Here is a 24999-nt window from a genome sequence, read left to right on the forward strand (position 1 = left end):
TTTTGAGATTATTAATATATCTATAAACTATAAGGGACATACATTCTCTGAAACAATGTATTGTGGATTTTATTAGCCCTATGGCATTCATAGCCCTCCCCTTCCCAAATAACAATAAGAATATTTGAAACACGGAGTGATAAAATGTTTCAGACAAGTTTTCAGATGTCTAATTTCTAAGTAAACAAAGAAACAGGGTAAAGCAAACAAGAAATAAGTTTCTTGATAGGTGGCCATCAAAATGAAGGGAGACGGATTAGTAAATCAGCACACAAAACCACCCAGACAGCTTTAGGGAATTGTGTAGGAACATAACAGCCCCTCATTGGTGGTCCCGTTTCTTTTTCCATAAATAGAAGTTAAAGAATTCTAATGATAGGCAAATCCTAGTGACAAACCACACCTACAATTGAAAAATGTTTGCTTTGTTAGCTTTGAATTGTCATCTTTCTAAGAATAAATATTGATGACAAAGCCATTTTAGTACATTTTAAGAACCCACTAGAAACATACACTTATCTTCCCAACAAATGGGCTGTTAACATAATAATTTATATGTCACGTGCTGATCCTAAAGCCCCAGTCTGAGGAGAGAAATTGTTATGCATAATTAATTATATTCATATTTTAATATTCATATTGCCGATGATTCTTTGTCAAGATTTATTATGTAAACTTCATATGTGAGACAAAAACATTTTAAAAGACACATTGTAAAAGGCTATTCAATTTTTTCATTAGCAGAACTAATTAATTTGTAGATGATCACATTTTCCTTTACACAATGGCAGCATATTTTGATTACTCTGCAAATAAAACCACAATTATTGTTCTCATTTTTTAAAGGTACAAAACTTGTTTTTCTTCTTTACCAGTTTCTTACTTGGTTTAGGAACCATGAATTTGCATAGCACCATTCTTATTTGAAATTTCCCGTCATGTTGTAGCTTGTACCTCTCTTAATTAAGCAGTGATAACATATGTATTGACACTATCAAGGAGAATTTAAATTAAGTAGGAAAAGTGCTTCTGAGAAGTAGAATACCATATTCCTCTATATAGAAATATGGATCTAATCTGTTACCTCTTAATATGAATAAAATTTAGAAATATTTTTGATAACCTCTGAATATTGGACTATCTGCTGTTAATTAAACTCAGATCAGATATGATGCCAAATATAACTGTGGCAAGTAGATGCCATTACAAAATAAAAGTGCATAACGTCTATCCACTGGAATTTCCTTGGGAGTTAGTTTCAAAAGGTAAAAACGTGTTCAGATTTCAAAGGGAAAATGATCATGGAGACCGATTTATATAAAAGTACAATTTTCCCTACTGCAACATTTAGGAACAGAAATTCATTCAACATCTTCGAAAAAAAAAAAATTCCTGAGTGTGCAGTTTGTGTATCTCCTTTATATTCATACATGGAGGAGATGATTTATATACTAGTCAATATTTAAGCTGGATTCAGGAAATTATATTTTAGCTATGCAGGAGCAGTGGATTTGATGAACTAACACTTCTTTTTAAAAGAAGTTGTGAGCGCTGAATTTGTGATGTGAATGTCAGTAGAATTAAAAAGGGGGTGGGGAGAGAACTGGGCTACCTGCCATAGAGTATAGTGTGGCTAACACATATATTTGCTTAGCCAAGACAAATTATACTCAGAAAAGGGAAAAAAAAGATGCTTTATTTCCATATTCAATAAATAAAACCATATTCAATCTGAAGGTCAAAATAAATGTATCTTAGAGTGAACGTTTATTTTCTTTATTTAATGGATATTCTTGTATGTGTTAGGCTGGAAGTCATTAAACTTTAAAAATTGAAGACGAGAATATTTCTATATGACAAAGTAGAAAACCCATTAATTAATCTCAATTTCTGGCATGCTTTCTTCCATTAAGTATAGACTTCAAGAGAAAAGCAAAATAGAAGAAAGAACAGAGGTAAAAATTAGAGGTTAATTGCCTTTGTCGATCTCACAGTAGTTTTGACAGCTCTGACCAAATAAAATTGTGTAAAAATGGATGAATGTATTCTTAAGAAGACTGTGTGTTTTGAGATATTTTATTCTCAACACTGAGGTTTTAATTCCATTTATAATCTGAACGAAAGCTAACTCAATTATATTTATAGAAATGTAAGCTTTTATGTGTGTATTGTTATGCTAAAACAGTGGATAATTTTCTCATAACTTTCTAATGGAATATGCACATTTATATCAGAGTTTATTTGGAGGAAAGGAATAATACTCATCTAACGTGCACTTTTACCTTTTCTTGCTATTTTCTCTCCTTTGGTGAGTAAATAAAAGCCTTAGAGTAATTGTATTAGTTATCTATTGCTACATAACAAGTTATACCAAAGCATCATAGCCTAAAGTAAAACACATTTATTATTTTGCCATTTCTGTGGGTCAGGAATCTGAGAGTATTTTCCTGGAGAGTTCTGGTTTAGAGTTGCTCACGAGACTGCCATCAATTTGGAGGTTGAACTTAACCAGCGGAAATATTCTTCCAAGTTCATCCATGTGGCTGCTGGCAGGCCTCAGTTCTTCATCCTGTGGCCTCCCTGCAGAGTGCTTGGTGATATGACAGCCAGCTCACTCAGATGCAAGAAGAAATCCAAGAGTAAGTAAAAGTGTACCCAAGATGGAAGACAATATTTTTATTACCTAATCTTGGGAGTGAGATCCCATTTTCTGCCATATTCTATTCATTAGAATTAAATCACTAAGTTCAGCCCACACTTAAGCAGAGGTAAATTAAGTTCTACTTCTTGAAGAAAAGACTGTTGTGTTTCTTTTCTATTGCTACTATAAAAATTACCACAAACTTAGTAGCATGAGAAACATAAATTTATCTTACAGTTCTGTAGGTCCAAAGTCCATCACAGGTATTACTGAGCAAAAATAAAGGTATTGGCAGGGCTGTATTTTTTTCTGGAGGCTCTAGGGGAGAATCCGTTTTCTTATCTTTTCCAGCTTCTAGAGGCTTCCTGCATCCCTTTGCTGCTGGCCTCTTTGTCCATATTCAAAGCCAACAACGGTATGATGAGTCCTCTCATTGCATCACGGACCTTCCTTCCTCTTCCAAATTTAAGGACACTTGTGAATGAGTTTAAGCCCACCCAGATAATCCAGGATAATATCTCTACTTTAAAATCAGTTTAATTTTCCTTTGCTATGTAATGTAACATATTCACAGGTTCCAAGAATTAGGGTATTTATGTCTTGGGGAACAGTTATTCTGCCTACCACAGGTATTAAAGAATTTGTGGACATATGTTTTAAACTGCCACAGTGATCAGTCGCTATCAAATAGTGCCCCTAGAATCTGCGTCCTACCCAAATACACTGAAGGTCCTGTCCCTTTGGAATATTCATCTAATTATAATAAGCACTAACCCCGGCAGCAAACTGCCCACCCTAGTCACTCAGCTCTTGGCAATGACATAAAATTTCTCTGAAGTGCCTTTTGAGAAATGTGTGTCTGGAGTCAGAAAGAATCTAGTTTGAACCTGGGTTCTGCTAGAAAATGTGTTGTGTGGCCTTATGCAAGTTACTCATCTCTCTTGCCTATGATTTTTTTTACCTCTAAAATGGGGAAAACAATATTGATACTGCATAGATATTGTGCAGATTCGTTTGTAATTCAGAACTTGAATATTTAGTCTTCTCTGTTGTCCAAAATCTAGTATAAAAGAAAGAAAAGACCACAGCAATATGTTGAACTTTCAGAAGAGAACAAACCTAAGGATACTAGAGATGGGGGACAGGGAGGGAGGGGGTTTGGGATGGGATAGATCAGGCAAAGGGCATAAAGAAATATCACAATTGGTAAAAATGAATATGCTAGTAATAAATTAAAATTTTACATGAATGAATAAATAAATAAATAAATCAGTTTCTGGGAAAAAAATCTATTATATTTCTGTAAAATGGTTACTATTAATTCTATTACATGTATATAATCTTAGGTTTTTCCTCTAATTCCCATTGGTCACTAATAAACAATATTTCTTTAAAGCCATATTCTAGACCTTCCACCAATGACTCGTACCTCTGAGTCCCCTGAGACAGGTAGACAACGTAGACATCAAGAATCCCCTTCGAGGAATAACATACTGTCCTGCTTTCCCATGGGCAATTCCTAGCCATACTAATCATTTTGAAAGCCTTTTAATAGCAATGATGAATTATTTTATTCATAAATTCTTAACAGGCCATAAGCTAATTTATTCACATACTTTGGATGTTTCTTTTAAAATAAAAACCTCTTATTGCTACTACAAAATTTAAAAACTATGAAATGGACAACATTATTTGTGAATGGTGTTGTAAATTTAGTTTAAAAGTTCAACATTGTGTAGATGTACCACATTTTCTGTATCCACTCATCCGATGATGGACATTTGGGCTGGTTCCAACTCTTGGCTATTGTAAAGAGTGCTGCGATGAACATTGGGGAACAGGTATACCTTCGACTTGATGATTTCCATTCCTCTGGGTATATTCCCAACAGTGGGATGGCTGGGTCGTATGGTAGATCTATTTGCAATTGTTTAAGGAACCTCCATACCATTTTCCATAGAGGCTGCACCATTTTGCAGTCCCACCAACAATGTATGAGAGTTCCTTTTTCTCCGCAGCCTCGCCAGCATTTATCGTTCAGAGTCTTTTGGATTTTAGCCATCCTAACTGGGGTTAGATGGTATCTCAATGTGGTTTTGATTTGCATTTCCCGGATGCTGAGTGATGTTGAGCATTTTTTCATATGTCTGTTGGCCATTTGGATATCTTCCTTAGAGAAATGCCTACTTAGCTCTTTTGCCCATTTTTTAATTGGGTTGCTTGTTTTCTTCTTGTAAAGTTGTTTGAGTTCCTTATATATTCTGGATATTAATCCTTTGTCAGATGTATATTTTGCAAATATTTTCTCCCACTCTGTTGGTTGTCTTTTAACTCTTTTAATTGTTTCTTTTGCTGTGCAGAAGCTTTTTAGTTTGATATAATCCCATTTGTTTATTTTTCCTTTGGTTGCCCGTGTTTTTGGGGTCGTATTCATGAAGTCTGTGCCCAGTCCTATTTCCTGAAGTGTTTCTCCTATGTTTTCTTTAAGAAGTTTTATTGTCTCAGGGTGTATATTTAAATCCTTAATCCATTTTGAATTGATTTTAGTATACCGTGAGAGGTATGGATCTAGTTTCAATCTCCTGCATATCGATATCCAGTTATCCCAGCACCACTTGCTGAAGAGGCAGTCCCTTCCCCAGTGAATAGGCTTGGTGCCTTTGTCAAAGATCAGATGGCAGTAAGTGTGTGGGTTGATTTCTGGATTCTCTATTCTATTCCATTGGTCAGTGTGTCTGTTTTTATGCCAGTACCATACTGTTTTGGTTATTATAGCTTTGTAGTATAGCTTAAAGTCAGGTAGTGTTATGCCTCCAGCTTTATTTTTTTTGCTGAGCATTGCTTTGGCTATTCGTGGTCTTTTATTGTTCCATATAAATGTCTGAATAGTTTTTTCCATTTCTGAGAAAAATGTCTTTGGAATTTTGATGGGGATTGCATTGAATTTGTATATCACTTTGGGTAGTATGGACATTTTCACTATGTTGATTCTTCCAATCCAAGAGCATGGAATATCTTTCCATCTTCTTGTATCCTCTCTAATTTCTCTCAGCAGTGGTTTGTAGTTCTCATTATAGAGATTTTTCACATCCTTGGTTAACTCAATTCCTAAGTATTTTATTTTTTTGGTGGCTATTGTAAATGGGCAGGCTTTCTTGATTTCTCGTTCTGCATGTTCACTATTGGAGAAAAGAAATGCTACTGATTTTTGTGTGTTGATTTTGTATCCTGCTACTGTGCTGAAATCATTTATCAATTCCAACAGTTTTTTTGTAGAGGTTTTAGGCTGTCCGATATATAGGATCATGTCATCTGCAAACAGGGACAGTTTGACTTCATCTTTTCCAATCTGGATGCCCTTTATTTCCTTCTCTTCTCTGATTGCTCTGGCTAGTACTTCCAACACTATGTTGAATAGAAGTGGTGAGAGTGGGCATCCTTGTCTAGTGCCTGTTCTTAAAGGAAAAGCTTTCAGCTTTTCCCCATTCAGGATGATATTGGCTGTGGGTTTGTCATATATGGCTTTAATTATGTTGAGATACTTTCCCTCTATACCTAACTTATAGAGGGTCTTTGTCATGAATGAGTGCTGAACTTTATCAAATGCTTTTTCAGCATCTATAGAGATGATCATATGGTCCTTGTGTTTGAGTTTATTAATATGGTGTATCACATTTATTGATTTGCGTATGTTGAACCAACCTTGCATCCCTGGGATGAATCCCACTTGATCGTGATGAATAATTTTTCGTATGTGTTGCTGTATTCTGTTTGCTAGTATTTTAGTGAGGATTTTTGCATCTATATTCATCAAGGATATCGGCCTGTAGTTTTCTTTTTTGGTTATATCTTTACCTGGTTTTGGTATCAGGATGATGTTTGCTTCATAGAATGAGTTTGGGAGATTTGCGTCCGTTTCAATCTTTTGGAATAGTTTGTAAAGAATCGGTGTCAATTCCTCTTTGAATGTTTGGTAAAATTCTGCTGTGAATCCATCTGGTCATAAAAACGAATGAAATACTGCCATTTGCAACAACATGGATGGACCTTGAGAGAATTATATTAAGTGAAACGAGTCAGGCACAGAAAGAGAAATACCACATGTTCTCACTTATTGGAGGGAGCTAAAAATTAATATATAAATTCACACACACACATACATACACACACACAAACCGGGGGGGGGGGGAAGAAGATATAACAACCACAATTATTTGAAGTTGATACAACAAGCAAACAGAAAGGACATTGTCGGGGGGGAGGGGGGAGGGAGAAGGGAGGGAGGTTTTGGTGATGGGAAGCAATAATCAGCTACAATGTATATCGACAAAATAAAATTTAAAAAAAAATAAATTAAAAAAAAATAAAAATAAAAATAAAAGTTCAACATTGGAGTGGAGATAAAATTATGTGAGTTTTGCAGTGATAATATGAATTAAAATTTGGGTGGAACACAGCATGTAGGTAAAAATAATGTTCTTAATCAATTAGGAAGCCCATGGAGTAGAAATGTGCTTGGAGCTGGTTATTCATCCAACAAACTGTGACATTCTACCAAGTTTTACAAGCTGAGCTGTATCACATTTTATAAATATTTTATATGTACACAGTCAGAAAACAGATATATAAAAATTTTGGTGATGAATCTGAAATTGAGCTTAAAAAATACATCAGCATGTTTTTATAGAATCTCTTTTTACTGGCTATTACAATCGGATTTTAGAAATGTTTGATCTTTTAAAGAACTACATTGTAAATCCTTTAAGTTTTGGTTATATCTTGTTCAAAATTATGCTTTGAAATATCTCAACTTGAAGAAAAAGTCTTTCAATGAAGCTCCTATTTATAATTAGATAGTTATCTTCTGTACCAGAACGGAATGAAATTGAGAATACCTGTGATTATAATACGGCTTCTATATTTGCTGAGACATTCAGAAGAATATTAAGACATTTTTGACAAGTTTTATCTTACAAAAACATATCAAAGAAATTACTCTGTGAATGGAGATTTTAAAAAAAACAGTACCTGTGAAAATATTTGGGCTGCAATATTTATACATTTCAGTGTAAAAATAGAACTGGAAATCTCTTCCACTTATCATAATTGGCTCTGAGCTTATCATTTTTCTCAGCACCTGTAAGAGGAAGTGTTTTCTCAAACACAAATATTATATTTATACAGCAGAGTCATTTGAAAGTGTCAGCATTGTCTAAACTATTAATAATAAAATGAAACATTGAAGAAGATTTGAGAAATTTTATGAAAAATTAAAAATAAGATAGAGAAATAAATTTTAAAATAAGTTTACAAATAAAATTTTACCTTACTCCAAACATACTTATTAAAAGAATTTCATTTTTAAATCTCTTTTGATTACAACTTTTTAGAGAACTAGTGATATAACAAACCATTTGTCAATTAGCTAATTAAATTTTCAATATTATATAATTTTAATAATTTTAATGTCCTCCTTTTACTTTAAAGTGACCCATTTAGATACTAAATTGCAAGATTACCCTAACCATAACCTTGTTCATGACTCCGCTTTTTACCTTTGATGAACATGTTGAGACACAGAAGCTCAGATATTATACTTATCAATTCATTGATTAACTCATTTACATATTCAACAAACACTTAGTAAGCCCCATCTATGAGCCAAATATTGTTCTAGGTTTTTTGAATATATGTGTGAACAAAACAGACAAAGATTTCTGGCTTCATTTTGGCAGTTAGGTTGGGGGAGAGGAGGTCTAGCAATAAACCAGATATAATAAATAGAGAAATGGCATCATGTATCAGGAGATGACAGACACTTTGGAAAGCAATAATTAAGGCAGCGTAAGGGGGACTGTGAGTGTGACAACAATGACATGTGACAGTATTGAATAGGTGAGAAGGTGACATTGGAGCCAAGATTTGAAGGGATTGAATGAGTGAGCCCTGGGCTGTCTAGGGGAAGAGCAAGCCAGTGAGAGGTTGCAGCTAAAGCAACAGGCAGGGACATTGTAGCCTGGCTCTTTGGAGAAGCAGCGAGACCACTGTAGCTGGAGAGGAAGCATATGGGGAAGGGTAGCAGGAAATGAAGTACAACAGGCAAGGGAGGGAATGTGGCTGGATGGAGAGACGGAATGGATGCAGATGGGACACCTTAAAAATCCTCTAAACATTTTTGCTTAAGCAATAACTGGAAGAGTTTTTATGTGATTGAATCTTGTGTATTTTCTTCTTTATCTTAGCTTGGCTTTGTTATTAATCACCTTTCTTTCCTGTTTTTGGTGAAAGATCATAGCTCTTTTGTATTCCCTTGATTTTTTACTCTTTCAGATTTGTAATCAGTTAAAAGAACTCTTCCAAGTTTTGCTTTCTCATGGAATTCTTAAGAATAAGACTTAATTTAATGGCTTTTCTACTTCATATATGTTCATGGAGACTTTATGAAATAATTGATCTTTTTAAAAATGAAATTATTAAATATTTTTGTAATTTGCCAATAATATAGACCTAGCCATAAGCAGCGGATTTTCTTTTAATTAAAAAGCCAAGCTTTATCTACAGAATATAGTGTTTGGAGTGAAAACTCCTAAACTCAGAGTCTTCACATTATTTACTTATTAGCTATATCATCTTGTGTAAATAATATACTTTCTGGACTTCAATTTATATAAATGGGAATCAACAATAAAACACACAACTCAAGATTATTGTGAGATTTTTAATTGTGTGTGAAAAGTTGATCAACTAAGTGATATACAAATGCTAGCTACTGTTATTATTATCAAAGATGACATTGATAGCATTATTCCATTCTAAGCCTTTAGAGAAGAATTTTTGAAATGTCTCCTCTAAAAGCTTTATTTTTCTGCTCAAAATTTTTAATACTTTCTTTTCAATGCACCCCAACAAATAAAATTTTTAAAAGATAATTGAAGGAAGGGATTTAATTTAAATGTGTTATATCCCAGTGCTTCTCAAACTTGAATGTACATAGCAATCACTTGGGTGTGTTGTTAAAATGCAGATTTTTCTTCATTGGAACTGGGATGGAGCCTATATTCTGCATTTCAAACAAGCTCCTAGATAATAGAAATGCTGCTTGTCTACCAAACTGAGTATTAGGGTTGTATACTACTCTCCACATAAAATATATTTAGCTTCCTAACAGCTCTGGCATTTCACTGTATTTATGAATTATAAAATCCTTAGCACAGCAGCTTTGGTGTTTTTAGCATTGAATACAAAGTCATCATAACAGTTGTTTTCACTATTAATGTTAATAGATCAATATGTATATTTGTAAAATCATTAAGCAACATCTTAAATATATTCAAAATGCTGCTGGTGAACATTTATTTTAATCTATGTTTGATTTATTTGGTTTCTGGAGGCTTTGTGCCTTTATAAAACATGCCATCCTTCATTTTTTTAACCTTTGTAGAGATAAAGATGTTCATGAAATGTAGAAAACATTTTCTCAGAAAACTTATCCAAGATAATAAAAGAGATAAAATAACAGAAAAAAAAATGATCCAAGTTGAACATTTTAGGAATTAAATTAATTCAAATATGATAATTATTCCCATTTGGTGTTTGCTTTGCAACCTATGTGAAAATGGGCTTGTGTTCTCTGCTAAATAACTTTAGGCTAGACATTGATTAAACATGCATCACAGCAACAAAGTTTCATCAAGTTTCATGACCGCTATGCTTCAAGGAAAATCAAAGGTATTTTGACAATTAGCTAGTATGAGTTTTGAAATCAACTGTTATGATATTTAAGACTAAAACTGCATGGTGAAAATAATCTTAGCCATATATTAATTATTAATGCATAAACTTACCATTATTAATTTCTTTGCATCCTAGGAATTTTTTTACTTTTGTACTTGAGTACAAAATATTCCTTAAATGAAACAGAAAAATAAGAACAGAAACAGGCCTCTAATGGCTCAACTGACAGAGCTGAGGGTTTTGAAGAATTTGCTGGTAGATGAGGTTCTATAAAACACATAGCATTAGAATCAATGTTTTAGGAGGAAACAGTCCCATATACCAAGAATGGACCCTTAAGGGCATTCTCGGCAGCAGAGCACAGGGCACCATATTCCTAAATCATGAAGTCTACATCTTTGTTGTGATGCTTGTCACATCCTCTATAGTCTGTGGCACGTCTGTGTTTCCCTGTAATATCCTTGATCACACAAAGCAATGTTTATATTCATTTATCCAATATCTAGCACAGCACCTAGCACGTTTTGTATGTTCAGTAATTATTTGATCAATGAAAATGAATGATCCATGACATTTTTATTTTCTTCTTAATATAACCTTCAAATGAAATAGAGAGTAAATATAAAAGGCCATGCAAGTATATGTGTCCACTTTTTTTCACTTCAGTTTCTATTGAGGAAAAAAACCAATCTGAATCTAAATGAGTCACATACAATGATCAGAATTACCAGGTGATTAGTAAGAAGTTCAAGTTTCCACTTTTATTTGCCCTTGTAGACAGAGCCTGGGAGCATAGAGTATTTTCTGGTAACCAATGGGAATCTGGCCAATCAGTAATCTTTGCATTAGCATTCTAATAACCAGAGGCCAACGTGCCATAGTGCTGTGTCAGAACTAATTTATGAAACTAGGTCCAAAGGCTCATTAAAGTGGTCACAATTCAGTGACTGCCCAGTAAAATTAGAATACAGTTTCATTCTCATAACAGTGAATATTCTAACATATATTAAGGACATATTTCAAGTGTTAAAACTAGCTTTGATTCTGAGAAGGGAAAAACAACAAGATTGGAAAGCTATTTACTTTTGTACAAAATTGGCTCCACTCTCACCTTTTGGCTCAAAATGCTTCAAATGTTCACATTTTAGAGCACAGGGCAGGCTGTACTCGCATTTGCAAGTCTAGTACATTTTTTTCCTCAGAATAAGAGCACTGCTGTGCAACTCTAGCAAACCACAGTGTTGTGAACCCACCCGGCCAGCCAGGAAATCTCAGGCAGCTCACTTGGGAGTTATATGTGCTTCTCCATTGCTGCCAGACAAATCTCTATAGCATTCCCCTAATCATGCATCTTCCCCCATGGTGCCGAAGCTCCTCAGGATTCAGAGAACATTGCCTTATAGGCTGCTTTCCACAGCCCACCTGGGTTTGAGTGGCATAGAAGGTGTCTGTACATCTTCTAGACTGTGAGTCTAGTGCAGCTTCAGTTTACGTCTGCTGTCAACTCTCAGACAGCCATCTCCCTCTGCTGAGGCAGGGTATCCCTCTCCTACTAGTTCAGTGACTGGCACATGGGCCATGTTCAATAATCAAGATGCCTATAGTGAACTGAACTAATGATATTCATATGAAAGCCATTTAATTTCTCTGTATCTCAAACATCTATATACATGAAGTGGGAATAATGATTCCTACTCTGCCCATTTCACAGAGTCGTTTTGAGGATCTAAACTAATAATAACCACAAAAACACTTTCTAATGCTATGGTGCTTATACCTAGATAATGTTTGGTTATACCCATTCAGTTGTCAAATATAACAGACTGTTTTCTTTATCTCCTGAATTTTTATTCAATGGAACAGTCATGAATCTCTAAATCTTTTAAATGTGAACAATAAAAGACTCTGAATGACTTTTTCAGGCAGTCTACATGCCACAGCTGAATTATTTAGACTTCTATTCAAACCTGAGGGAGGGAAGGAAAAAAAAACCTCTAGGAATAATGATTTTCCTTTTAACTAATTCCTTTAGAAAAATATTTCTTTTATATTTTTCCACATTTAGATGATAACATTGGTAATTTGAATGCTGTATTAGACTATACGTTAGACATCATTTCCATATCAAGGTTATACAACTGACTCTTGAATAACTCAGGAATTAGGGGCACCAACCCTTCACCCTCCCCCATCACATGCAGTCAAAAATCCCTGTATAACTTTCCCCTGCATTGCACTGAGTGTTGGGGGTGGGGGTGGGGGAGGAGCACCTCTATGTTACTAGGTAGTAGTTAGGTAGTTAATTATTTAACTACTAATAGACTACTAATAGTCTATAACAGTAAGCTACTTAACTGTTTGGTTAAGTATGTCATAAATTTCCAATATATTTTCCAATATATTTATAAAAATTTTCCAATATATTTATTGAAAAAAAATTGCATATAATTGGACTCACTCAGTTCAAACCTGTGTTGTTCAAGGTTTTGTTGTATTTTTCTAAAAAATGACAGAGGCCAGCAGAGATCACTAGTGATAGAAATAAGTAGCACATGTCTATTTATTGTAGCAGTGTAAATAATATGTAATTTAAAAGATTGCATTAACTTTTAAAATAAGGTTATTCCAAATTAAATCCATGGAAAATAAATAAATGAAAAATATTCTTCTAAATATACCAGGGTACCTCATAAACCAGTGTTCTGGTTTATGGAGTGTTCTGGAGGAGCTCTGATTTGCTTGATGTGACAGGTTTGCCATCCAAAAATATTCTATATTCACATATATATAAGAACATTTGAGTTAAACACAACTGAGTATGTTTCTTTTTATTGCAGGGTTTTATCTTTAATATGCAATGTAAATATCCAAGAAAAGGCTATAATATAGCATTTTTTCCAAACTATTTCACCATGATAAATTTGGCAACATACTTCTTAACATCTTTCAAAACTTCATTCATATAAACACTACCTTAGAAAATGTGTTGACAAAGTGTGTTTGGTTAGACACCATGGAACCCATGCAAGGAAGGATATGCCTTCTGGCTTGTATGTATTTAATTGACAATAGACTCATTGAGCATCTATTGGATAAACAACACTATACAGGGGTCTGGGGGCATAAGGAGTTGAGTAATTATACTGCTCTTTAGAAGTTCAAAGTCAAAGGGCAAAAATACTCAGTAGTCAGTACCATGGGAACAATGGGTGCAAAGAAGGAGAGTCACATCTATTTGGGTATAGAATTGGAAGTATTATCTCAAGAGTCAAAAGCATGAAATAAAATGTCCTTACTATCACCTTTAATAGTACACTAACCTGTATTGGTCAGACTAATATATTTACATGTGCTGGTGATCATTTCTGAGGATGACACTTTAGAATAGTACCTGTCTCCATTTGTTTCATCTCATTTGCCTCAAATCAGAATAGACTCAGCTCATTGATTTTTTTCAGTTCTGTAATTTTATAGTTATTTCTGTCATGGTATGATGGTATCACTTATTTAGTTTTAAAATAAAGAAAAGAAAATTGGCTCAATTTTAGAGAACAATTAATAGATTTTTTAATTAACCTATCGTGAAAAGATACAGTTAGTAGACCAAAAGGATATTTTCCAATGTTTGAATCTGAGGTTTAATAATAGAGTGATAATTTTGGAGCAAATTTTAATTTTTTCATGCTAACTTAAAATATTGAAACCTCAAAATTAGAGAAAAGGCATTTTATATGACTCTTAGCAGGTGCTTACACAGGCTTATAATATTATATGACAAAATGCAAATACCCCTCCTTCCTCCAGGTGGGGGTGTGCTGTCTCCAGTCATCTCCTAGTCAGGTGAGGTTTTAGTTCTCTTCTCATTATCCCTATGACTGGAAGGCGGGGGGGTGGGATGGAGGGAGGGCAGTTCTTTCCAACAGGTGTGATATGTAATACACCCAACTAGAAATAAGCTTCATCAACAGACTTATTTAAAATATTACCTACCTGGTTTCACCAGTGCTCACCACAAGAATATGATTCTAATAGGCAGATAATAGAGTCCACCAGCCTGTGTATAGGTACTTCTATAGGCACTTCTGCACAGTGACTAGAAATTCAACAAGGATGTTTGGAATATGCAAAAAGCATTTGTGAGAGCGATTAACCCTACATCTTTTCTTAAGGATAATATAAGACTTCTAAATATTACTATTTGGTATGAATCTGTTTGTAAACTCAGGAACTCAAGAAATTACACTTTATTTTCTGTATCTCAATGTTTTACACCAATGCCCCTATCTTATGAGAGTGATAGAAAATTGAACGTGGGTCATTCTTCCTCCTGCCCTGCCTTGTGAGTTTACATAGTGCCAGGACCATCAGAGAACAAAGCCTCAGGAAGTCTCTCTGTTGTTGACCACAAAGTTACTGCAAAGATGCCATTTACCCTATTTGTATGGTCACTTCAAAACCAACAGCTCTTGAGACAAGAGGTCCTGAGCCTTGGCTTTCAACTAAGCTGGGTTGTTCTGAAGACACAATTAAATCGTGTATTATAAAGTACAAAACAAAGGAAATGCATGTTCATTCAGACCCTGGCAAGGCTTTATGTTCACTCTGATTAACTGAGCTCACCGCCCACTGTCCCCTGCTCCCTGGACTCTATCCTGCCTCCTTAATCCTTCTCCCTGTTGCTAAAATGAGGTTTTGGATGATGGTCAACATAGCAACTTAAAATACATAAGTGTGCATATTTAAATATAAATTTTATACATTCAAAGGAAAATTTTGCATGTGAACACTATTCGATGTTTAGAAAGGACAAAGGATTTTCATCTGTATTTTTTAATACCTTTGAAGGGAGGCTAATATCTGGAAATACTGAGTTTAATAGCCTTTCATGAAAGGCTTTCCAGTGTATGAATATACTGTCAAACTCCTAAGTGTATCTTCAGTAACACTGACAACATATTATTAAAAAAAAAAAAAGGAAAAGAAAAAAAATGGATGATACTATATTTTTGTTGACCGAATTAGGTCTCAGCTTTTTATTTATTTATGAGAATAATTTTATATTTTCATTTTATAGGTCATGGGATCTAAGCTAGAAGTATACAAATAATATGTTATAATATTTTCATGGATGACAGAGCTTCTAAAAATGATAGAAATCTGTGTTTGTTTCATTTCCTTTTTTCCAACTATGTCACATCTGAAAGGTTTAGAAAGCCTTGGTCTTGGCTGTGCTTTATTCCAAATCATAGAAGAGTCACTGTCTCCATGATTCATTCTCAGTTCTGTCCTCTTTCCAGAGCCCCAAATTGTATCCCACTCAAATCATATTTGAAGTCTAATTGGGATTTCTGATGATCTCACACCCCATCATTTGTCCCCCACCTGTTCTCTTTTCCCACATTATACCAGCTCACAATTTGTGCTGAAACCACTTGTTCACCAAAACCTATTGCCTTGGACCTGAACACATAATTTACCATTTTTATTCTCATTATTTTATTAAATGCTTTATTAGTTATTAATTATTTACCAAATAAAATTAATACAATATTTAAGTTATAAAGAACAATGCTATGACATAAACCCATTTTCCCACTGCCCAACTTAGGGAATAGTACTTGATGATTAATTTTGAAGTCCCCTGAGTGTCCTTCCCAAGTCCCACACTCTTTTTCTACTCCTTTAAAGGTAACCTTCATCTTGTATTCATTGTTTATCTCTGCTTTCTTTTCTTTAGCTTCATCACATGTATTTTTATTTCTACACAGTATATGGTTTAATTTTGCAATATAATTTACATAAAAAGACTCATACAGTCAGCAATTTCCGTAATATATTTTTTAGTCCAGTATTATGTTCCTGGGATTCATCAACACATTAATGTTGTTGTGTATGGCTATAATTCCCTCTCTTTCTCTCTCTCTCTCTCTCTCTCTCTCTCTGTCTCTTCATTTTTCTACTGTTGTATAGTATTTTTTTATAAATATACCACAAATAGTATAAAATTTATTTAGCCTATTACCTTTCAATGGATATTTGTGTTTTTTCCATGAAATTTTTAAATGCCAGTGTACTGTAATGAATACTCTTATATGTATCTTGTGGTACACATATGCAAGAGTTTCTTTAGGTTCATATCTCCTGGATCATAGAGTTTGAATATTTTAAATTTATTAGAAACTGCCAAATTATTTTCATATATCGTTTTACCAGTTTACATTTATACGTGAAATGTATGCACATTTCAGTTGCTCTAAAACCTCACCAACCCTTGATATTGTCAGACTTTGTAGATTGTTGTAAATTCAATGGTCTCAATTGTATATCCTGATGTTTTAAGTTGCATTTGTCATCACTAATCAGGTTGAGCATCTTTTCATATGTTTATTCACCATTGTGCTTTCTCTTCTGAAAAGTGACTTCACTAGTTTTTTGGCTAATTTTTTAATTTGGTGTTTTTACATTTTTTTTATGATATGAAAGACTTCTATATTTGGTCTAGAAAAAAACACTTTGTCCAAGATTTATTTGTCCTGTTTGTGGTTCCTTTCACCATCTTTACATGGCTTTTGATGATCAGAAATTTTTAATTTTAATGTAGTAGAATTTATCAATTTTATATTTTAAAGCTAGTGATTTTTATGTCTCATTTAAGATTACCCTTCCATATGCTAAGCTCCTATTTTATTGCCTCCTAAAAATTTTATATTTTTGCCTTTTATATTTAGACAATAGTAATTGATTTCTTTTTGGTATGGGATAAGGTAGAGGTCTAACTTCATATTTGTCTTTGTGGGTAACCAATTATTGCAATATCATTTATTTAAAAATTTATCTTTTCCTCACTAATTTGCTATGCCAGCTCTATGATAATTCAGGTGTCTACATGTGTGTGTGTCTGTTTGGAGGTTCTCTATTCTGTTCCATTGGTCTCTTTTCTATCTTTTTTCCGAGACAGTAGTCTTAATCCCTACAGCTTTAAAATAAATGTTGATAAGGCAACTTCACTAACTTTTTTCCTTTTTTCCAGTGTATCATGGCTATGTTTGGCCTTTCTAGAATCAACTGGTCAAGCTTCACACACACATAAAAGGAATATTGGGGGATTGTATTAGAACTGCAGGAAATCCATATATCAACTTGGGGAAATCAATATATTTATTATTATGAGTCTTGCAATTTCTCCGTAAGGTTACTATAAAATCTTTCAATACAATTTTATAAATTTTCATTAAGGCTTTTCAAGGTTTCAATAGATTTAACCCTAGGTACTTTATATTTTATGCTGTATAAATGGTATATTTAAAACTCTATTTCAAACTTATGTATTGCTGTGTTAATATATGCAATTGAATTTTTTGTACTGGCTTTGTATCCAATAAACTTGCTAAACTTTTCTATTCATTGTAATAATCTGTGGATGCTTTGGGTTTTCTTTATGTGAACCCACATATCATCAGTAGTTAATCGCAGTTTCATTTCTTCATTCCCATTTCTAATTTTGTCTTCCTGTCTTAGTGCACTGACTAGGATACTAGTACAGTATTACATAGAGGTGGTTACAGTGGATGCTATTCTAAAGTCTCTTATTTTAAAGCAAACATGTCTAATATCTCACTATTAGGTATGATGTTTACTACAGATTTTTTGTAGACATCCTTTATTAAGTGAAGAAGTGTTCTTCTCTTTCTAGTTGTCAAGTATTTCATCACATATAGATGCTGAATTAGATAATTATATATTTCATACCCTTTAGTCTGGGCACAGTCTCCTGCCTCCTCCAACCCATAAGGATATGAAAACGAAAACTCAAGATCTGGCTTCAATAAATGTCGTCAAGGAGCAAGCCAGGTTCAGTGTTCACTCACGTGGGATGTCCTTTGAACTCCTTACTATATTGCAGGCTTTATGTTGTATTTTTTTAAAGACATACATTTATATTTCCTCCAGAATTTTTGTTGTTTTTAGTGATGAATGGTTCAGTTTATTTAGTCCTCTGTGCAAGAAATAGACGTCTTCCCTTTCTTTTCTGTCAAACATCCCTTGCTTCTTTCAAAACTTTTCTTAAGGTTTACTTTTTTAGATTTTCCTTCCTATCATCCTTTGGAAATGTTAACTTTATTCAATCTAGTTGTTTATTTCACTTCCTAAATCTTCTCCATTCAATTTTCCAATTTCTTTACAGTTTAACACATTTCTTTAGACCGAGGGTGGTCACCTGTATGCATGTACTGTTTCATCTGTACTTAAGTATTTTCTTGACGATCTCAAGAGACTTAATCATATTTTCAGTTAATGAAGGCCGAGGATGTGCTCTCTCCTCCCAAGTACACCAGAATTCCATAACTGCACATTCCAGTTGCTGAGTGCATTTTGTTGTTCCCTTAGTAAACATGGTATGTTTACAATTATGTCCTTCCAGCCTCCTTTTCTGTGTAGGTAGAAAATGTATCATGGGAAATCTAATAATTCCTCTTATGGACAAAGCTCTTACATACAAATGTTTATGCATATTGAGAAATTCTTGGCAAAAAATGAAAATCAGAAGAATATCTCATTCTCTCTTTTTGTTTTTATTAAGCATTCCTGATTCCCCTTGCTTTACTCAACATTTTCTTTTTTCCATAGTACTTACCACTAATATGTGATACTATGTGACAAAGTAGTCTTCTAATATATTGCATATTTTTCTTATTTATTATGTTTACTTCCTACTGTCTACTCCCCTCAGTAGAAAGTAAGTTCCACAAGGGTGGGGATCTAATCTGTTTTGTGCATGATGATCCCAAATGGTGCCTGGCACAGAGTGGGTGCTCAATGAATACATGCAGAATAAATGAATGGCATATAGCATTTGCACAAGCAAATGGCAAATAGAAAAATAAAATTTCATGATTTACTTTTCTCAAATGGTTTGATATTTTCTTAATCAGTGCTATTTTATTTTATGCTTTCAGATATCAACATGGCAGGGGAACCCAAACCATACAGACCCAAACCTGGAAACAAGAGGCCCCTTTCTGCACTTTACAGGTAAGTAAACAAGTTCTATATGTCGTAGTGACAATTTCTTGCAACTTTATGAGGCGATATAACCTGCGAGGTATCAACTATTTTGAATAACAATCCTTACTCGTAGAAAGTACAACAAAATGTTGTTGGTCAACATATAAATATGTCACACAGCATTGGCAGGAATCACGGATACCTAACCTTCTCATGTCTGCTTTTACGACTTTTCTACAAGAGTTTTCTCTAATAAAATCTAGTGAAAATCTCTAATGACTCTTCCTGACAAGTGGGTGGAAAGATCTAGGTTAGCTGATTATCTGCTGCAGGCCATGTACTGTAGTTGTTTTACATATGTTGTTTAATTTAGTTTAATTTTCACAACAGTTCCGCAATAAAAATATTCTTGTTATCTTGCAGATCAAGAACCTGAAATGCGGTTTCTTAGTGATTTTTCTAAAGGTCACACCACTGGTAAATAATGACACCAATACTCGCATTCGTACCTTCTGACCTATCCCAAATTCTTTCCATTCAATCACTCGGCCTCTTTTGTTACAAAGTACATGCTGCTCTCATGCCCATTTCTCCAAAACAACAAATACTGTTCTCTTCTCCAGAGAGACATTTCCAATTCCTTTAAACTTTCACAATGTGCATGGATCTGAGTCAATTGAACATTCTGGTCTTTCCTCTCTAAATGCCTCAATTTACCAGTTCCACACTTACATTCAGAATTTCAGGTGGACAGAGTAGACTAGATTTAGTACCTTTGTTCTGTATGTACTCCTATTAGGTTAAATAAAATTTAGTTGATTTGCTGAAGAAGACAAGAGTAAACTCACATAACTTTCAGTTCTTTAAAAACAGCCACTTTTGAAGAAAAATTATGCTGTGCTGTTAAACCATGTGTCCCACTTCATGTACTTTTGCCATTGCTTTTGTACTATAAGTGCTGACTTTGCATCTGTCTCTGTTAAACTCCCTTTTGTTAGATTTAGCCAATTGTTCCAGGCTATTGCAGTCTCCAGTCATCCAATTTATTTGGTCCTCTCCCAGATGCATATCATCATTCTATCAGTATCCCCATCCAAAGAGCTAACATATGAGTTCAGCAAGGCTTCCTTTTTTCCTGATATCATTTGGATAAAGGAGAATTGAGTTATATATGTTAAAATTGATTATGTTCTGATATAGTATAGTAAGAAAAGTGCTCGAAGAATAGCTTGGAGCTGTTCCTTGTCTTTGTTCTCTGAAAATTAGCATATCTCCTGTACAGCCTCTCATGGCCTCATTTCCCAAACTATAATATAAGAGGGTTGAACTGTCATGTCTAAGGTCTTCTTCACACCTAGTACCCCAGGGCTCTCTACTGTATGACATCAGAGACTTTCAAAGCTATGTTGAAAAATATATCTTGATTTCCCTCGTTATTTTGGCTGTTTGAATTTATTTAACTTTCTAAAAATTTTTATATAAAAATGGAAAAGCAGCAGGACACAACAATATTGCTAATGGTCATGGGGCAATATTAACATTAAAGAGCCAAGATGAAGTCATCGACAAGAGGCAAATGACACTTGCTGTACCTTGGTTGAGGTAGAGGACAATGTTTACAAAACTGAGAAATGCAAATTATTTTTATCAGATTCATTTTTAAATGTATGCTTAGAGCTGCAGCTAATGCAGAACATTTGAAAAGTCATATTGTCAATTATTCACAAAACAAGATGGCACTGGCTTTTTTTCCCCTCATCAAAGAGTTATCACTGTATGTACAATGATGTTAATTTTCATATTTTCCCTATTCTTGGATTGTTTTGATTTTCTTATGAGAACGGAAGCTCATGACAAGAATCAAATGTCTTTTTAGCTCTTGTTTCCCTGTTACTAAGTTATGTTGAATTGTGAGTTCAAAAGAATTAAACGCAGATTTCATTTAAATATATTTTATACAAATCACATTAGTGGGGAAATTCTTATTTATCTTGTTTTCCTGTTTTTATCTGTTTACACAAAGTAAGGCTGGGGACACTGATATTGCAAAACATTAACAAAGGGGAATGAATGTGCAGCTGAGAAAACCCTTTTATGCACATTTTTTCATTCTTACATAAGCTTAATAATAATACCTTACTTTTATGTGGTCAAACCACCTTTTTATAGTCATTATTCATCTGTTCCTCACAGAACTCCACAAGGTTGGTATTATGTGCCTTGCTTTATGAATGAGAAACCTAAGTTTTCAAGACAATAAAGGATTTGCTCAAAGTAAGATAACAAGATTAGGAACGGAACTCTGGTTTTCAGCCTTCAAGTCTAGTGATCTTGCCACTGGATCACACTTCTTATATTTGCTCAACTGCTATCATCTAAAGAATACAAAGTATAGAAAGTGAAGATTTCTTGGTCACGAAAACTGATAATTAATTGTATTTCTGTGTATGAACACCATGCTAGCAGGTGGCAGAGGAAAGATTATACACTAGACACTAAGAACAACAGAGTTACCACCTATTTGTGTGATCGTAGGGCACAAAATTTGAGCTTCAAGTTGTTTTCTAACATAATAGTTGCATTATTTGCTTGAGAGAATAAAATTGCATAATTGAGATGAAAGCACCTAGCTCAATGTAGAGAATATGGTAGCAGCTTGGAAAAAAGGTGGATTCTGCTTTCTTATTCTTTGCATCTTTGGGTCTGTTTTCTTATCTAAAATGAAAGAGCTGAAATAGTTCCATTTATTCACTCATTCATTCATTCATATAACACATGTTTACTGTGTGTCTATTATGGTCTAGGGACTGTGGTAACTGCTTTTCTAGGTAACCGGCACAGAAAACGCCAAGCTGAAGGGCGAGGAAAAAGCATAATAAAAGTAATTTGTCTTAGAGGTAACCTCCAATTTGCCTTCCTGCTCTAAACTGTGTCTCTACAATTATTTACCCTGTTGGGCCATGTAAGAAATCTGCTGCCAGTCTTTTTTCTTCACCTACATTCACTTCATCTCCATCATCAACCATGAAGTGGTGTTCACATGGAATATCCACTAACTGAAGCATAACTTTGTTTGGTTTCTTCCTTTAGTAGGATTTTCAACTCAGTGAAACAAACTTCACTAAGTGCTTATTATATGCTAAATTAATATGGTACCCATAGATGATGCAAAAATGAATAGAACACAGAGAGGCTTCAAAAAACTTACTGTCTTATGCATGAGTTAGATGCATATATAAATTAGGACAACCTAGGAGAAGTGTGCTTACACTTCCATAAGAAAATAAATGAGAGAGTTACTGATTCTGCCTAGGGGAAAGGAAGTAAAAAATATGGGAAAGTTATGAGAAAAAGATAACACCTGAGCTGGCTTCTGAACAAGCGGGAATTCACTCAGCAGACAAAAGGAAAGAAGGGCATTCCAAGCAAAGAAAACATGCTCAGGGGTTGAGGCACAGAGATAGAGAAGATCATCTCATTGTGGGAGCTAGGAGAGTCTACTTAGAAGAGAGTGGGTAACTGAAACATTATGGTGGCCCAGGCTGGGAATATCCCTATATATCAGTTTAAGGAGATTTGGCTTTGATTCTGCAGGCAACGAGGAACCACTGGAAGATGATGACTGATTGGAAATAAAGTGTGAGGAAGAAAGAGAGTCACAGATATGTCCAAAGTTTCTAGTTTAGGCATCTGGGGGAATGATCACATGATTCTGACAGAAGAAACAGGAAAGACATGATAAGCAGTGGCAGGCTCAGGTGCAAGGTTGAGGGAAGGAGGCAAAAAGAAATTATTCCAGTCTTGGACATGAATTCATAAAGAGAGAAAATTCATTAAAATAGCACTTGCAGTAAAAATGTCTGCCATTAGAGTCTATTTGTAAATGAAACATGAATCATTTGTGAACATTTCATAAATATTGGACCTGGTCCTAATGGTGAAGAGTTAATTCATTCTCTGGGGAAAATATTGTAACTTTTAATAAATTGCTGTTTCAAATGGGCTATGTGTATTACAAAGTTTCTATGGTGCTCTAAAATAATAATTATCCCCTAAGAAGTGAGCTTTCCATCATGGCAAGATCCAATTAATGCTAAATAATTGCTAAATGAGAATAATTGTATGATTGTTTTCTTCTGCTTATAAAAGAGACAGACCTTTCCTCTCTGATGTGAGTAAAGCCAACAGAGACACCAGAGAACAAAGACAACTATTTATCAGAGTTGAATAAGTATAAGTTTTTATTCACCTAGAGGCGGTATTCCCAGTTGCAGGGAACATAGCTAAGTAAGAAATGTAATACATAAAGTTTTATCCCATTGATTTCTTAGAGATTATTAGGTACCATTCCAAACTACAGTTTTGTGGCTGTCATACAGATGCCTTCTACAGCAACCTTCCCACCTCACACAGGTGACCTTTGGAATCAAGATTGTCACTGCAGATAACCTCAAGATTCCTTAAGACTGTCACAGGATAACTTATAGTTACCTGCATCACCATTTTAAGATCACCATGAATGTAAATTATGAGCGTTTCAATGGTAAAAAAAACTTTCAGAGCAAAGGGCAAGTAAAGTGACTCTGCTGTATAATACCTCAGCTGATTTTTTCTCCACTGGAACTACATAAGTTCTCTCAACATCCTTCATGGTGGCTCTGGCACATCTGGGAAAGGGGGACCCTCAAGTGATTCAAAATGCCCCCAAGAATCTTGACAACAGGAATGAAAGAAATGGAAGCTACTTTCAGCTCATGCTAAACAATAAAAACCAATATGGAGGGAAAGCATCCTGGACATCTCCACTTCATTGACTTGCACTGTTGGCTGAGAAATGTTTACCAATTAGCTATTGATTATTTTATTTACTTTCTGTCTCCTTTTCTAATGTCAAGAACAATATACATTTACTTTTGGAAGCTTAATACTTCCAGTGTCAATGCCTCCCTTTGCACTGGCAAAGGCTTCCTTCCGTTTCACCTACCTAGCCAGGTGGGTCCACTCAGAAAGCCATCGAAGACTCTCTGGTTTATAGAGTTGAGTGTGAGGAGGAGAGGAAAATGTTTTCTCTTACCTCCCATACTGATGCATCCTGCCCTTCTGAAATGGACACAAGCCCAAGCACTGACATGCCCATCAGGTTCATTTTGAAAGTATTTTATTTCTAAACCTGTATATCAATTACAGACCCTCTTTGCTCATGATCCAGTCTTTCCTTTGCAACCAAATTACTGACATGTGATTGCCAATATTCACAAGAGAAAATACAAAAAAACATTGTATACTTTTAAAACCTCAAAGCTAAATATCCATACATCTGAGATTGAGCTCTCTGGAACTCAAGAGTTCAGAACAAATGTTGGCATGCTTTTGTTCCAGAAAAGATCCCAAACACTTTTATTGATGGCTTAAAATCGTGCAAATGTTTGATATGAGTATGTTTGGTGGGAAGAGTGTTAGACAGGTCTATACTGTAAAACAACTACAGGCAACATTGCCAATGGTTTAGACTTCATTTCCTCTTCCTCAGCTTCTTTGGCTGCATAAAGGAAGAAATAAAAGTTCCCTGGAAGATTATATATTGAAGAAGTCTGGAACTATTATAAATACTTTACAAA

At 34.5% G+C, this 24999-nt stretch overlaps 1 protein-coding gene across 9 annotated transcripts in view; it reads left to right on the forward strand.

Annotated features, from left to right (window-relative positions):
* RALYL (RALY RNA binding protein like) overlaps positions 1-24999 on the forward strand; it is a 711785-nt gene that overhangs the window by 537183 nt on the left and 149603 nt on the right. For all 9 annotated transcript variants that reach the window (XM_063079136.1, XM_063079135.1, XM_063079134.1 and 6 more), the window contains one exon: positions 19333-19408. In XM_063079136.1, the coding sequence (XP_062935206.1) occupies positions 19333-19408 (76 nt within the window). The remainder of the gene's footprint in view (positions 1-19332; positions 19409-24999) is intronic.

Source organism: Cynocephalus volans, chromosome 15 (assembly GCF_027409185.1).
Source record: "Cynocephalus volans isolate mCynVol1 chromosome 15, mCynVol1.pri, whole genome shotgun sequence".
NCBI lineage: Eukaryota > Metazoa > Chordata > Mammalia > Dermoptera > Cynocephalidae > Cynocephalus > Cynocephalus volans.